Here is an 18,810-nt window from a genome sequence, read left to right as displayed (position 1 = left end):
ATAATTTTTTTTTTACTAAAACACAACTGGAACCCTAAGTAAGGCATGTGTAAAATTTGAATGAAATTGGTTGCGTAGTTCTCGAGTTTTAGGGATTCACACAGACAGACAGACAGACAGACAAACAGACACACATTCTCATTTTTATATATATAGATATATATATACACATACACACATACATATCTATATATATATACATGTATATATATGCATATATTTGTATATATATATATATATATATATATATATATATACCAATACACACATGCATGCACTCATTACAACACACACACACACACACATACGTATATATACGTATTATTTCTTTGAAATTCATGTTTCAGAGTTGATGGGGGCATGTCACAAATCAAGAAGATTTTTGGCAAGAAGTTCCACAGAAATTTCCCAACTGAAAGACGGCCAGAGACACAACAGTGTGGCCCAGGCGTCTACCCCACAACTTCTAGGGGGCAGTTCAAGACTAAAGGCTTGGATTTATTACTAGAATCAGATTCAAGGGTGAGACTTTTCTGGAACTTTCTAATTTCTAGTATCAAAACAAATGTGACACTTTTACTTCTTGTTTTTGTTATTATTGCTGTTGTTATTGTCAGTGTTGTTGTTGCTCCTCCAACCCCTCTTCTTCTTCATCATCATCATCATTCTTTAATGCCCATTGTTGATGTCGTTGGTCTGTCGTATGGATCTGTGCAGGCAATCCTTACATCTGAACTGAACATGCAACATGTCTCTGTCAAGAGAGCAGAAAGAACATCGCTGGCAGAAACGTTAGCACACCAGGTGAAATGCTCAGCGGCATTTCATCTGCCGCTACGTTCTGAGTTCAAATTCCACCGAGTTCAGCTTTGGCTTTCATCCTTTCAGGGTCGATTAAATGAGTACCAGTTATGCACTGGGGTCGATATAATCGACTTAATCCGCTTGTCTGTCCTTGTTTGTCCCCTCTATGTTTATCCCCCTGTGGCAATAAAGAAATAAGAAAGAACAAGAGAGCAGAAAGAACACCGAATTGAAGTCTATCAAGATCTCCATCACTGTTCTGCCGATGACTCATCCTTCATGTTGAGAATCATCACCAATGATAAAAGTTGGATCTACAGGTACAACTCTGAGATGAAGCAGTAGTCGTCACAATCGAAGAGTCCTTCATCGCCATGACCAAAGAAGGCATGACAAAACCACAATTCAGTCAAGAGCATGCTTGTCGGTTTTTCCGACATCTGTAGTATTGTGCATCAAGAATTCATCTTGCAGGGCCAGACTATCAATCAAGAGTTCTACTACAATTTTTGGAAGTGTTTGAGGGAGGCCATTTGGTGAAAGGGACCACATCTTCGATTCTTCTTGATGACAATGCACCCTATCACCAAGATCTCTTTACTCGTGAGTTTCTTGCCAAAAACAACATGGTATTGCCTCTGCACCTGCCCCTATTTGCCAGGTTTAGCACCTGCAGACTTCCATCTCTCCCCCAAGATGAAAATGCAGCTCAGAGGTCACCTTTTTTAACAGCATTCTTGAGATCCAGAATGAATTGCAGATGGTCCTCGACTTGCTTATGCAAAACGACTTCCCAACCATATTTCAAAAGCGGCAGGATTGCTGGGACCCATTCCTCTGAGGGTGCTCTTTGCTGAATGTCCGAGGCAGCTGGGATGTTCACTGTGAAACAATTAGAGTGCTCAGAGAGTATTTTTAAGGCGGTGAATTGACAGAAATGCTTAGCGGTATTTTGTCTGTCTTTACATCCTGAGTTCAAATTCTGCTGAGATTGACATTGCCTTTCATCCTTTAGGGGTCAATAAATTAAGTACCAGTTGCATACTGGGGTCGATTTAATCGACTGGCCCCCTTGCTCCCAAAATTTCAGGCCTAGAGTAGAAAAGAATATATAGTAGTAGTGAGAGTAAATAAGAAGGAAAATTTATGAGGGTTAGGGGAAAAAAGGTAGGGTGGGGTTATTGTTATTTGTGTTTGGGGAATAGATTTAGAAGGATAGGAAATATGCTAGAGTAGTATTGATCAATGTCGAATTATATAAATTTAAAAATGTGCTTAGGGCTTAGAGAATTGAACCATTGCAAAGCTTCAATCTTTTGGTCCAAAGTTTTAATGTAGAGGTGGTGGAAAGTTGGGGTTTTACCCAATTGAGTATAATTTTGCTGATCTTAGCTATATCGCAGCTGGAAGGGCAGATGAGGGGTTCACTGTGAAGTTTTCTTTGTGATCCTTAAAGTTTATACAGGGTTGGCGAGGTGTGGAAGGTTTGGTCCTATCATCAAATCCAAGTTTAAAAATGAGATCTCTAATTTTGTGGTTGATTTCTTTTAGAACTGAATCGGGCACAACTCCGAAGTCCTTGTGTAGTTGCTTGAGTGTGTGTGTGTGTATATATATATATATATATATATAAATACACACACACACACATACACACACACACACACACACACACACACACACATCAGTGCCCCTCCGACTGGCTCCCTTGCCAGTGGCACGCAAAAAGCACCATCTGAACATGGTCGATACAGGGCCCCCTAACTGTCTCCCATGCATGTAAAAAGCACCCACTACACTCTCAGAGTGCTTGGCATTTGGAAGGGCATCCAGCTGTAGAAATATTGCCAGATCAGATTGGGGCCTGGTGCAGCCTCCTGGCTTGCCAGACCTCAGTCAAACCGTCCAGCTCATGCCAGCATGAAAAGTGGATGTTAAACGATGATGATGATATAAATGTAAATACAGGTGGGCTGTTGGCTATTTTTTCTTCTCCTTTGGCCTTTTCTCTTTCTCCTTTCCAACAAAGAGCTAAAGAGCTATGCTCAAAACATTAAACTCTCTTCTTTCACCAAGGGTCAAGCTAATATATTCCTTGTACATGTCTTCTCATTCGTTTCTTCTTTTCTTTCTTTGTTTTTTATTCATTTTTTTGAATTGTTTGCTCATTGACTATATATATATATATATATATATATATATATATATATATATATATATATGTAAATATATAAAAATAAAAAGATAAAGAGAGCAATGGTAAGGTTGGAGAAGTATTTTATGGATAGAGTCTTACAGCTGTTTCTGGGAAGATCCAGTACTTCCCTTCATCGGAGACAGGAAAAAATAAAGTAATCTATTATTATATCTATAGGCGAATATTTTTAGTATGAAGTGGTAAAGACTGTGATGCGCTGAAAAAAGAGAGAACAGTACTTGAAGTGTAGTTCATTCCAGAATGAAACTACACTTCAAGTACTGTTCTCTCTTTTTTCAGCACATCACAGTCTTTACCACTTCATACTAAAAATATTCGCCTATGGATATAATAATAGATTACTTTATTTTTTCCTGTCTCCGATGAAGGGAAGTACTGGATCTTCCCAGAAACAGCTGTAAGACTTTATCCATAAAATACTTCTCCAACCTTACCATTGCTCTCTTTATTTTTTTATTTTTATATATTTACATATACACACGCTAATATACGACTTATAATCCCCAATCCTGTTCATACAACGACTGGGGCAAACTAGTCGGTATACAGCACTTACTTGGTATTACCTGTATACTCTTGGGTTTGGTTAAATCCAATACCCTCCTCAACCTTATATATATATATATATATATATATATATATTGGGTTGGTGCATAATTATTGTGGCTTTTTCTCTACAAATTTTACTCAACAAAAACAATAACAACATGTAACAAAAACATCTTTAAATGGTTATTCTGGGGCATATTCACCATCTACTTCAATTACTGCTTCCCATTTGCTTGGCAGACGGTCAGACCATCATTTAAAGATGTTTTTGTTAAGTAATATTGTTATTGTTTTCGTTGAGTAAAATTTGTTGAAAAAAATCCACAATAATCATGCACCAACCCAATATATATATATATATATATATATATATATATATATATATATATATATATAAATATATTATAAATTAACTACCAACAAAAATAATTGGTAAGCTAACTCAAAAAATCATCACCAAAATAGCAGAAAAAAACGACAGTGAAGGTATGTAGACTCTTCAAGAATAGATCCTTTTGGTTATATTAATAATAATAAAGGAGTTATGACGCAAAAAACGTATATATTCAAATGAACATATTTATCTTCTTCAATATATATTTCAGTATAAAGAATTCATTAAGAGACTTAATAAATCAAAATTTCTTTACACATGTTCAGGAATAAATATAACATCAGAAAAACTACATTCGGTTTAAAAACACAAACCGTTCATGGCGAAAAAATTTCACAATTACAAAAACCGAACAAAATTTTTAAAGTTTTAGCAAAAGGAACGCTATTACCTACATGCACGCATCCACGTGTGCGCCCGTACACACACTCACACATTTTCATGCGCGCACACATGTGCACGCTCACATGCATATGCATGCATACACAAACAAGCAAAATTCACAAGCCACAAACACATACACACACATACACATACACACACACACACATACACACACTTATACACACACATACACACATACATCCACATACATATATATATATATATATATATATATATATATATAGACGGTTTAGATATAGATTCAAGGCTTGAATATGGTACTTATGCGAAGGCACCCGAATTTCACATCCCAAAAGGATGGGTGATTAAAATCAAATAATAAGCAACACGGATTTCAAAAGTGATTGCAGTACGCACGTTTCATGCTACTTCAATTTATTTAAGTAATGTGAGCATTACCTTAAATGCAATATGAAGAGCAATCTTCAGCTGCACGAAAAAATGTAGAAAAAAAGACATATTACAAATGTGGCAACATATTAAAACCAAGTGGGAGAGAGCAGAGGAAGAATATATAAGTCCATCTTGACATAGCAGGGTCTATCAGGCTAGTAATTGATTCTAGACAAAAGTTTTAACTGTCTCAGAATTCTATTGTTTCTTATCTAGTGGTGATAGCAAAGGGACAATTACTTCTAAAGAGAGGGAAGGTGTAAGCAGTATGCATGGGCAAGGCTATAAAAGTATTAGAATCTAGAGGTTTCACTAGTCATAGTAGTATCAAGTCATTTTATTACTATCAAAATGTTGAGGAATTAATGTTGAGGAATTATAGCCCTAGGTATATGGGTCAAATAGGTTTTTTACTTTTAGTCTGAATAGAGTAACAGTATAGTGGTACAGACAACAACAGAATTCTAACTAATGTTTACACAATAAGAGGTATGTTAATAAAATAAAATTAGATGTAGTTATCTTTCACAAAAATCATGAAATAATGTCAATATTGAATTCAGGGGCTCTGGATAGGGTGTAAAATTTAAGGATATTAAGCATATAGTGATCATGAACACTATTTTGAATTATCTTTTAAAAAAACTTATTAGCTGACGATAATGATACTATTTAGGAGACACATAGGTAAGCCTTATTTATATAATGTGAATAAAAGATAAAAATTAAGGTCTAATCTATTATTGATTAGATTAGGATTGTTCCTAAGTTTAAAAATTTCATATATTTCCATAGAACACAATTCACATCCATATCTATTATTTCTATAAGGTTGTGCTTTTCTTATATATTTCTATGGAAATATATGAAATTTTTAAACTTAGGAACAATCCTAATCTAATCAATAATAGATTAGACCTTAGGGTATCATGTGTGCATTGCTCTACTCGCACTTTTAAATTTTTTTAAAAATAGGACTTTTATTTAAACAACTAAAGTTATCAAAATTTATAGTACCTTACTTCTATTATAGTCATCTAGAACTATCAACTAGCACATATTTATTTTGGTAATTGAAACTTTACAACATATATTCCTGATCTCTATCCTTAACATCTAATCTACTTAAATCAGTCATCAGATTCCTGTATTGATTATCCTTGTTATTTCCTAACATCCTTTCTTTTCTCAGTCCCTTAAACATCAGTATACACATTATTATAAACTAATATAAATCCGATAATAATTTTTATCTTTTATTCACATTATATAAATAAGGCTTACCTATGTGTCTCCTAAATAGTATCATTATCGTCAGCTAATAAGTTTTTTTAAAAGATAATTCAAAATAGTGTTCATGATCACTATATGCTTAATATCCTTAAATTTTACACCCTATCCAGAGCCCCTGAATTCAATATTGACATTATTTCATGATTTTTGTGAAAGATAACTACATCTAATTTTATTTTATTAACATACCTCTTATTGTGTAAACATTAGTTAGAATTCTGTTGTTGTCTGTACCACTATACTGTTACTCTATTCAGACTAAAAGTAAAAAACCTATTTGACCCATATACCTAGGGCTATAATTCCTCAACATTAATTCCTCAACATTTTGATAGTAATAAAATGACCTGATACTACTATGACTAGTGAAACCTCTAGATTCTAATACTTTTATAGCCTTGCCCATGCATACTGCTTACACCTTCCCTCTCTTTAGAAGTAATTGTCCCTTTGCTATCACCACTAGATAAGAAACAATAGAATTCTGAGACAGTTAAAACTTTTGTCTAGAATCAATTACTAGCCTGATAGACCCTGCTATGTCAAGATGGACTTATATATTCTTCCTCTGCTCTCTCCCACTTGGTTTTAATATGTTGCCACATTTGTAATATGTCTTTTTTTCTACATTTTTTCGTGCAGCTGAAGATTGCTCTTCATATTGCATTTAAGGTAATGCTCACATTACTTAAATAAATTGAAGTAGCATGAAACGTGCGTACTGCAATCACTTTTGAAATCCGTGTTGCTTATTATTTGATTTTAATCACCCATCCTTTTGGGATGTGAAATTCGGGTGCCTTCGCATAAGTACCATATTCAAGCCTTGAATCTATATCTAAACCGTCTACGAAACTTACCTCTCAAATCTGAGTGGTTTTTCTGGTACTTAATTTTGTTCAACAGGATGGAAAAGGTTAATGTAGAATTTTCGTTGAAAGACATTCCCTTACATAGTAAGGATACTTATATGTGGCTGTTAATCCACAGAACTAATGATTTTATTAGAAGAATGAGGTGGATTGCCTTCCACCATGATAGAAAAATGAAATACCCATCAACTGAAGCACAAGATAGGACCTATTTTAAGAAGATTTTTAAGAGTAGAAAAAATCCACCTCCTAACCCACTACTAGAAAACTTTGAAAAAGATCTTTTTGATCTTATAGCTAATATAAAATATAGGAAGCATCCACTTAGAAAAAACTTTCATCTAAGAAAGCTTAAGGAATTCATCAAGTCAATACAGAACAAACCGGGCATTCTAGTCCCTGCTGACAAAACTGGAAACTTGTACCGACTGGATTATACTACTTATAAAAAACTGATCATGAAGGAGCTTAACTCCAAATACAAAATAACCTCTAAAAGAAATCTATCTGAGATCAACTTAAAAATCAAGAAAATTATGCAGGACTACGACCTAACAGATAGGACTGAACCACTGGTTCCAACTGAACCCAGGATTAATTTAAAAGATCATAAAAAGAATTTCGAAGATAACCCATCAGTGAGACTCATTTGCCCATCTAAGTCTGACATTGGCAGACTCAGTAAGCTTATACTTGACAGGATTCTACCTCAATTAGTTCCTAATTTGTCCTTAAAGTTATGGATCAATACAGAAGAAGCACTAGACTGGTTTAAATCTATTGACAATACTAAAAACTTCTCGTTTATTCAGTTTGATATAAATAATTATTACTCTAGCATATCCCCTATTCTCCTAAATAAAGCCCTCATTTTGACTATGAATCGCTCCCTCATTACTAGGGATAAGATAGACATTATTTTATTGGCTAGAAAAACCATTATAGAATTTGATAACAAGCTCTGGACGAGAGCCGATACCCCAGAAAACTTTGATATACCAATGGGATCGAGCGATTCAGCTGAGGTTACAAACCTAGTAGGGACTTACCTCTTATATTGCTTAAACAAAGAAATCCCTGAACTAAAAGGTGGTCTATATAGAGATGATGCTTTATTCATCATCCCTAGTAATAGCAACTCATTCATTGAGAGAATAAGAAAAAAAAATCAGAAAAGTTTTTAAAAGTTTTAACTTAGACATTACTTATGAATATGGTAATAAAATTGTAAATTTCTTAGATACCACTCTCAACATAGAAACTAGATTATACCACCCATATAGAAAAGAAAATGAAACTACTAGGTATGTAAGTAGATTATCCAATCATCCACCTAATGTATTAAATTCTTTAGTTAATAATATTTCTGAAAGAATTACTAAATTATCTTCCAACATTGATATATTTAATTCTAATTCTAGCTACTATAATATGGCCTTGTCTAAAGCTGGATATACTCAAAATATTGCTTTCCTTAACCCTGGTAGAACATCTCTTCTTGATACAGATAATAATAATAATAATAATAATAGTGATAGTGGTGCACATGGCAACAATAACAACAATAATAGAGATAATAATAATAATAATAATCATAGATGTTATAACAAACCTAATAACTTAAATAGTAACAACAATGGACCAAATAAAAAACAACCCTATTTACCTAAAAATCTAACTAATAAGAAAAGTAATAAAGTGCATTTTAATAGTAAACTTAATAGCAAACTATATACTAACGCTAATAATAAACCTATGTTAATAGACAGTAATGTTGAATCAAATAACAAAAATAGTAAACATCCCACAACTAAAAGAACTACTAATCACAATAATAATATTGTACTAGAAAATAATAGTAATCATAGCACACCCCATACCCACCCACACAATAAATTTAAGAGAAAAAATAAAAATTCTATCTGGTTAAATATACCCTTCAACTGTGCTATATCCACAAATATTTATAAAAAATTCATGAATATTTTACAAAAAAATTTCCCTTCTTCTCACAGATATAGTAAAATCTTCTCTTGTCATAAAATAAGAATTTCTTACTCTACCCTTCCTAATGTAGGTACAATCATAGCTAGGTTAAACAAAAAAAACATCAAGTCAGCTAGAATTAATGAAATTACAAATAGTGGCCATATGAATGCAAATAATAATCCATCTAATACCAATAATGATGCTACCAATAATTATACAAATAGAAGTGAAAATAACAATAACGAAAGAAATTATGAAGATAGTAGCAATATACTTATTCCTATAAACCATAATTTCAACCAGCAATTAGAATATATCAGTAACGACGTTACAGTTTTGACTGAAGTTTATGATAGACCCAACTCCAACAGAAGTAATAGTGATCAAAGACATAATTCATATAATATCAATAGGCCAAATGTGGAAGGAATAAGTCCAACTAATAGCACATCAAGATATGAATTAAATAATGATGGTAATAGCCAATATATACCTAATAGTAGAATTGAAGAATTGATAAATGATATTAGTGTAAATAATTGTAGTAATAATAATAATAGAGATATTAGAAATAATATAGGTGGAGTTGATAACCCCACCATGTGCAACTGTAGAAAAAAGTCCCATTGTCCTTTATTTGGATTTTGTTGTACCCGCAACGTAGTGTACAGATGCATCATTAGTACTAGAACAGAGAATTATATTTATATAGGGTGTAGTATTAACCTGAAACAGAGAATATATAACCATAAATCTTCATTTAGACTTAGACATAAGGCAAATAGTACAACTTTGGCAAGTAAAATTTGGGAGTTAAAAGACAATAGTATTAATTTTAGCCTTAAATGGGAAATTATAAGAAAAGCACAACCGTATAGAAATAATAGATACGGATGTGAATTGTGTTCTATGGAAATATATGAAATTTTTTAAACTTAGGAACAATCCTAATCTAATCAATAATAGATTAGACCTTAGGGTATCATGTGTGCATTGCTCTACTCGCACTTTTAAATTTTTTAAAAAATAGGACTTTTATTTAAACAACTAAAGTTATCAAAATTTATAGTACCTTACTTCTATTATAGTCATCTAGAACTATCAACTAGCACATATTTATTTTGGTAATTGAAACTTTACAACATATATTCCTGATCTCTATCCTTAACATCTAATCTACTTAAATCAGTCATCAGATTCCTGTATTGATTATCCTTGTTATTTCCTAACATCCTTTCTTTTCTCAGTCCCTTAAACATCAGTATACACATTATTATAAACTAATATAAATCCGATAATAATTTTTATCTTTTATTCACATTATATAAATAAGGCTTACCTATGTGTCTCCTAAATAGTATCATTATCGTCAGCTAATAAGTTTTTTTAAAAGATAATTCAAAATAGTGTTCATGATCACTATATGCTTAATATCCTTAAATTTTACACCCTATCCAGAGCCCCTGAATTCAATATTGACATTATTTCATGATTTTTGTGAAAGATAACTACATCTAATTTTATTTTATTAACATACCTCTTATTGTGTAAACATTAGTTAGAATTCTGTTGTTGTCTGTACCACTATACTGTTACTCTATTCAGACTAAAAGTAAAAAACCTATTTGACCCATATACCTAAGGCTATAATTCCTCAACATTAATTCCTCAACATTTTGATAGTAATAAAATGACCTGATACTACTATGACTAGTGAAACCTCTAGATTCTAATACTTTTATAACCTTGCCCATGCATACTGCTTACACCTTCCCTCTCTTTAGAAGTAATTGTCCCTTTGCTATCACCACTAGATAAGAAACAATAGAATTCTGAGACAGTTAAAACTTTTGTCTAGAATCAATTACTAGCCTGATAGACCCTGCTATGTCAAGATGGACTTATATATTCTTCCTCTGCTCTCTCCCACTTGGTTTTAATATGTTGCCACATTTGTAATATGTCTTTTTTTCTACATTTTTTCGTGCAGCTGAAGATTGCTCTTCATATTGCATTTAAGGTAATGCTCACATTACTTAAATAAATTGAAGTAGCATGAAACGTGCGTACTGCAATCACTTTTGAAATCCGTGTTGCTTATTATTTGATATATATATGTATATATATATATATATATATATATATATATATATAAATATATAAAAAAATTTTTTTAAATATATTAAAAAATTATATATACATATACACATACAAAACACCACACACACACACATACACACATATATATACATGTACATATACATACATATATACACACACACATATACATACATACACACATATATACATATATACATATATATACATATATATATATATATATATATATATATATATATATATATATATATATATATATATATATATATATATATATATATATATATATATATATATATATATATACATACATATACATATATACACACATACAAAACATCACACACACATATATATAAATATATAGTTTTAGGGAAAAGAACCAAGGTTCATGAACTCATCGATGAAAATCTACTATCACATATAGAAAAATTAATAATTAAAAGCACAATAAATGAGTATAATATAATACAAAGTAAATACAAAGTAAATATCATAAGATAAAGATATTATTATTATCTTTATCTTATGATATTTACTTTGTATTATATCATACTCATTTATTGTGCTTTTAATTATTAATTTTTCTATATGTGACTGTGGATTTTCATCGATGAGTTCATGAAACTTGGTTCTTTTCCCTAAAACTATATATTTACATATATTTTATACTGTGAAACTTAATTTATTTTTCATTTTTAATAAATTGATTTTAATTGAGTTTTTACCTGTAATTTTGGATTTTATCCGTAATATTATATATTATATATAAAAGCACCCACTACACTCTCTGAGTGGTTGGCGTTAGGAAGGGCATCCAGCTGTAGAAACTCTGCCAAATTAGATTGGAGCCTGGTGTTGCCATCCGGTTTCACCAGTCCTCAGTCAAATCGTCCAACCCATGCTAGCATAGAAAGAGGACGTTAAACGATGATGATGATATATATATATGTGTGTGTGTGTGTGTGTGTGTGTGTATATGATATATATATATATGATATGTGTCAATTCTAACTTCAACGCAATCTGTGTGGACAAATACTCCCCTCACATCTCATAGCCATTTTATTCCCTTCCAGCTGGTGAATCCCATGACTGGTGTGATAACTGTCCGACGAGAAAATGAGATTCTCATTGAACCGTCTGCACAGGGATTCTACGGTTGCGAGATCATAATTGCAAACGTGAAACCAACAGAGGAAATTATGAAGGAGACACAAGAGAAAGGTGGTATCTTCATGCTTGCTGGTACTATTCTGGGTCATGCAATTCCCTCCAAGTGCAGACCCAACTCTATCCACGTGGCCGTACGGAAATCCCGACAGGATAAAAGTACAAATGATGAGGACTACACTTATTTGGACCCTGGTACTTACATCGATCGAATGTTACCAAGGCCTCACTGGATCCAAGAATGTAATGATTACAAGTTTACCCACATTGGACAGGTAAGTTGGCTGAAACTGTCAGTGATGTAACATGGCCAGAGCTACAGGGGTCGTTGCTCAGGGTGCAAAATTTCAAAAATCATATATTTAATGTCATTAGTAACTTCATCATCATCATCATCAGCAGCAGCAGCAGCAGCATTCCCATCAGTGTCATCACCACCGTCATCATTGTTATTGTTATTGTCGTCATCATTGTTGTCAATGTTATCAGCGTCATCATCATCATTGTCATGGAGGCAAAGTGACCGAGCTTCTGAGCCACTTGGAGGCAAAGTGGCTGAGTTCCTTTCAAGAGTTGGGCCTCACAGAGGCGAGGTGGCCAAGTTCTTTTTGAATGGGCCTCTCGGAGGTGAGGTGGCTGAGTTCCTCTTGAGCATTGGGCCTCATGGAGGCAAAGTGGCCGAGTTCCTTTCGAGTGTTGGGCAATGGCCAAGACATTTGGCATTATGCTGTGCTCAAGAAGTAGACCCATCAAACCAAGCAAAATCCCAGTCATGGCTGATACCGGTGTCACACAAATGGCACACATGCTGGTGGCACATGAAAGCACCTTTACACTCTCGGAGTGGTTGGCATTAGGAAGGGCATGCCAAATCAGACTGGAGCCTGGTGCAGCCTTCCAGCGTGCCAGCCTGGTCAAACCGTCCAACCCATGCCAGCATGGACAACGGACGTTAAATGATGATGATGATGACGATGATTCTGTCTTTTCTCCTTATTTATATATAAAACACCACAATTAGCCATCATTTTTGATGGTATGAGGCCAGCTAATTAGAAATAATAATGATGATGATGTTGAAGAAGAGTTTGTGTAAAGCAAGTTCTGGAATTGTCCAATCTGCTGGCATTCCATGTTTTTTCTTCAGGTGTTTGACAGTCATTCAGCTGTTGAAAAGGCAAAGAAATTTGCTAAAAAGTACAAGCGAGGTATGTTGAAGAATATGGACAAATTTAAGAACCAGAAATTTGATCCAGAGCCACCTTATCGTCCCAGGGGTTTCAATGAAAAAGAAGCTAAATCTTTCACTGAAGATTTTAGACGGAGCATGATGGCAGCAAAATCTATGGTTTTGTGAGTTCCATAATTTTTGTTTTATCTTTTGTCTCTTTGATTTTCATTCTTCTCATCTTCTCCTGGAGCGTATGACTAGCTGTGAGCATGTGCCAGTGGGAAGGTCCAAAATGGCCATAATATGAATCTGGTGTTTTCGCTGGACACACATGGACTGATTTTCATCTTCGTCTAATATTTATTGTGTTTATAATACATTAAGTCCATAGGGAATGTTATCTCTAGAAAAATACTGCATTTATTGGCCTATTAATGGTGTATATGTATAACCCATAGATGGTTACACACACACGCACACACACACACAAACACACACACATTTACAAGCATGGCTGTTAAGTAAGAAGATCACGTTCCTGGGTTCAGTTCCACAGAGTAAACATACAGACTGACAGACAGATAGTTAAGTAGATAACTAGATAGACAGACAAACAGACACAGACAGACAGATAGATAAGTAGATAGATAGATAGATAGATAGATAGATAGATAGATAGATAGATAGATAACTGCTAGCTACAAAAGTTATTTTTTATTCTATCTCTGTTTATTTCCTTGTGTTCGTTTCTGTTGAAGAGCATAGGCTCAAAATGTAAAAGACTTTCTCACCTTCCCGAGCATTAAACTAATACACCTGTTTCTTGTTTATACACCTATCTTTATCTTTTGTTTTTCTATAAATTTCAACACGATAGAATGATGTATGGATGGATGGATGGGTGGATGGATGGATGGATGGATGGATGGATGGATGGATAGATAGATAGATTGATAGGTAGATATATAGATAGATAGACAGACAGACACAAAGACAGACAGACAGACAGACAGATAGATAGGCTGGCAGACAGACTGACAGACAGACAGACAGACAGACAGACAGACAGACAGACAGATAGATATTTAAATACATAGGTTGTTAGGGAAAATCCCAGCTGTTTCCTTTTGAAATACATCTGCTCATTCCAATGTTACAATCAATATGTACCCATAGTTACTCTTGTAGGTTAATCAAAATACACAATAAAATTGCAAATTGTGAAAATATTATTTGCACATTTATTGTATAACAAAACAGGAAATTGGGATTCTTTTGGTGTTATATATTCTCCATTACACATGTTTCATTTGCTAATAGGAATTACAAAGATTTACATGTTGTATAGTCATGTAAGGCATTTTCTATTAGTGACAATATACCATGCTTGAGAAGACCTGTCAAGCCAAGTGATATTGTAGTTGTGGCTGATGCTGGGGTTCCATAAGTGGCACCTGTGCCAGTGGCACCTGTGCCAGTGGCACGTAAAAAGCACCCACTACACTCTTGGAGTGGTTGGTGTTAGGGAGGGTATCCAGCTGTAGAAACCATGCAAAATCAGATTGGAGCCTGGTGCAGCTCCCCAGCTTACCAGTTTTCAGTCAAACTGTCCAACCCATGCCAGCATGGAAAACAGATGTTAGATGATGATGATGATGATGATGATGAGATTTGTAAGAGAGCAACAGGACTTTGCTTGGCCTGGGGCTAAAGTAGAAGACAATGAATCTGAAACCCTGTGGCGAGGAAGAAAACTTCTTAACCACACAGCCACGCTGTAACAAATTTTACTACAGCCACGATCGCCACCACTCCATTACCATCACTATCACCACAACCACTACTACTACTACCACCTCAACCACCACCACCACTACTACTACGACCACCACAACCACCAATACCACTACCACCACAACCACTACTACTACGACGATGACCACCCCCACCACTACTCCTACTACTGCCATCACAACCACCAGTAATGGACTAATCATAGGTTGGTGTCCTTTTCGTTTTCCAGCAATCTCTTTATCGAGAGTAATGAAGGCACGGCATCCCAGCACACCATCGGAAGCATCTTGTCCTTACTGCGGGGCAGATCGAACAACACAAAAGCCGACATATTGTTGCATATTGCCAAGGAATTCAACAAAGCCAAGAGAAACATACCTGCAATGCCTGCTGACGCATATTCGTTACCACAACTGCAGAACCTGTTGGCTGGTTTTGGTCTCTCGTCACAGCACGGAGACCACCTCAGTTTGATCGACCGAGTAAGGAAACTGCCTGGTCTGGGTAAGTGTTGCTGTTCATATTTTCTCCATTTGACTACTACTACTACTACTATGACAAATTTCACTACTACCACCACCACCACCACTACTACAAATACAGTGGCAAATTTTACTACAGCCACCACCACCACTACCACTACCACCACTACCATCACTACCACCACAACCATTACTACTACTACAACTACTACTGCTACTACTACTAGAGTTATGTTGTATATAGCTCAAAGATGAAAAACTGATTGAACTTCATAATAAAGCCATTTTCTGAAATATCTCATTCTTTTCATCCCTTCGGGTCGATGAAATTAGTACCAGTTGTGCACTGGGATCGAGCTAATCGACTGCCCCACCCCGCTCCCCTAAAATTTTGGGTTTTGTGCCTAAAGTAGAAAAGAAATGCTTAGCGGTATTTCGTCTGCTGTTACTTCTGAGTTCAAATATATATATATATATATATATATATATATATATATATATATATATATATATATATATATATACATATACATATACATATACATATACATATATATATATATATATATATATATATATATATAGGCGCAGGAGTGGCTGTGTGGTAAGTAGCTTGCTTGCCAAACACATGGTTCCAGGTTCAGTCGCACTGCATGGCATCTTGGGCAAGTGTCTTCTACTATAGCCTCGGGTCGACCAAAGCCTTGTGAGTAAATTTGGTAGATGGAAACTGAAAGAAGCCCGTCGTATATATGTCTATATATATATATATATATAACGTGAGAGAGTTAGGGGTTGGGGGTTCAAACCCTTATTTTTATTTTGATTTTGATTTTAATTCTATTTTTTATTTTTATTTCTATCTTATTTTTGCTGTTGTTTTTCTTCTGGTCTCTACCACACCTCTGTTTTTACCTCTTGCTCTACATTTGTATGAAACCCTTTGTGAATCTCTGAAGAGGCCTAGCGGTTCGGGCATGTAACCCCATTTCAAAATGTCATCCGATAATCACTCCGGCAAGAAATATTCGGATAGAATGGGGCTTGCTAAAACTAGGCCGAAACAGCTGTAAGATTAAACTTCTGTTCATCCTCTAATTCCTTATGTACTTTGTACTTCTATATGTAAATCAGGTTGGCAAAATAACATAGTCTGCCATAGACACCTGTGCTTTGGTTCTTTCTTTCTTTTTCTTTCTTCTTTTTTTGTCACTTTTGCTATGAATTAAATTAATGAATTCAACGGGATACACTGTCTGCAAGTAGTTGGGTTCAGCATATTATCCTCCATTTTCTAATTGTTATATATATATATATATATATATATATATATATATATATATATATATATGTATGTATGTGTGTTTGTGTGCCTGTGTTTGTGTGCCTGTGTTTGTCCCCGCAACATCGCTTGACAACTGATGCTGGTGTGTTTATGCCTTCGTAACTTAGCTGTTCAGCAAAACAGACCAATAGAATAAGTACTAGGCTTACAAAGAATAGTCCTGGGGTCAATTTGCTCGACTAAAGGTGGTACTCCAGCATGGCCACAGTCAAGTGACAACCAAGTAAAAGTATATATATACGAGGAGGTACCCAAAAGTAACTGGAAACGTTCTTTGTGAAACAAGCCAGTTGTAGTTCAGGCTTCTGCCACTAGAAGTCACTTGATGCAACCTTCAGGCATCAGTCTGTCAACCAGCATCGTTCACTGGAGTCATACTGCCATGTAGTGTGCTTTTGTTATGCAGTGCTTGTCTACTGTTTATCGATTTTTGCAATGGCTGAAATGAAGGAACAGCATGCTTCCCTCAAATTCTGTTGATGAACTTGTTGATATGACTGGTGTGTCCTGGAGCTCTTGCCAAAGAATTTTGAGTGAGGAATTTTGGATGAAAACAGTTGCAGCAAAACTTGTGTCTTGCTTGTTCACGGAAGATCAGAAGCAGTCATGGCTGAATGCAAGTTGTTCACGGAAGATCAGAAGCAGTCACGGCTGAATGCAAGTTGTTCACGGAAGATCAGAAGCAGTCACGGCTGAATGCAAGTTGTGAACTGAAAGAACAATTGAAAGTGGATCTTGCTTCCTGTTACCTTTTTTGTTACTTTGAATCGAAAATGTCCTTAAGACAAAAAACTTTTGAAGATGTGGAAGAGAAGTAGCAAAATCTTTATTTTTTCTGTCTCCGATGAAGGGAAGTACTGGATCTTCCCAGAAACAGCTGTAAGACTCTATCCATAAAATTCTTCAACCTTACCTTTGCTCTCTTTATCCTTTTGTTTTTATATATTTGCATATATATATATATATATATATATATATATATATATATATATATATTCTTGATACCAGAGCAAACAATTTACGAGAAAAGTAATTCACGAAAAATTTATTTGTGAAGATATCATTAACTCTGTTATTATCCAATGTAACTATTAAAAAAATAATAACAACAGAATCAATATATATATATATATATATATATATATATATATATATATATATATATATATATATATATAATTTTAGGGAATAAAATCCAAACTTACAGGGAAGAAAAATTCAATTTAGCAAAACTAAATCAAATTTCCAAATATAAAATATATATATAATTTAGAGAAAAACCACTATTAAATAATTCAGTAATGAACAATATAATTCATACCCTCCAGAAAATAAATATATCATAAACACCTTATTCGAAAATACAATAAAGTATATATATATATATATATATATATATATATATATACACACACACTGTTGTGTCTGGGGAGAGTCATTTTCTTATTGTGCCTTAAAATTTAACACACTCACCGGTAAAATTTCCACTTATTTTTCTTTTTATTTTCCTAAAATTTTCGTTGCGTTTTGCAACCTTTTCAATAGTCTTGACTCTGTCCGTTATTTACGCTGCGTTCTCTCTTTGCTTTTGCGCATGTGTGTGTCTCAGTGTGTGTGTATGTATGTGTGCATGTGTGTGTATGTATGTCTGTGTGTGTATGTATGTGTGTGTATGCATATATGTACGTATGTGTGTGCGTTTGCATGTATGTCTGTATTCTGCATATTCCTATGTTTGTGTATTTTTTATGTATGTGTGTGAATGTGTGTATATGTATGTACCTCTGTCTCCTTGTGTGTGCATGTT

At 34.2% G+C, this 18,810-nt stretch overlaps 1 protein-coding gene across 1 annotated transcript in view; it reads left to right on the top strand.

Moving 5' to 3' along the window:
- The window catches only part of LOC106878080 (uncharacterized), a 217,030-nt gene that overhangs the window by 92,976 nt on the left and 105,244 nt on the right, over positions 1-18,810 (top strand). The window contains exons 24-27 of the mRNA XM_089342991.1: positions 348-522; positions 12,118-12,486; positions 13,359-13,564; positions 15,406-15,680. Coding sequence (XP_089199117.1) covers positions 348-522; positions 12,118-12,486; positions 13,359-13,564; positions 15,406-15,680 — 1,025 coding nt within the window. The remainder of the gene's footprint in view (positions 1-347; positions 523-12,117; positions 12,487-13,358; positions 13,565-15,405; positions 15,681-18,810) is intronic.

This window comes from Octopus bimaculoides, chromosome 26 (genome assembly GCF_046866305.1).
Source record: "Octopus bimaculoides isolate indiv1 chromosome 26, ASM4686630v1, whole genome shotgun sequence".
Taxonomy (NCBI): domain Eukaryota; kingdom Metazoa; phylum Mollusca; class Cephalopoda; order Octopoda; family Octopodidae; genus Octopus; species Octopus bimaculoides.
Note: the sequence above shows the minus strand (reverse complement) of the source record. Positions and strands in the feature narration are given on the sequence as shown.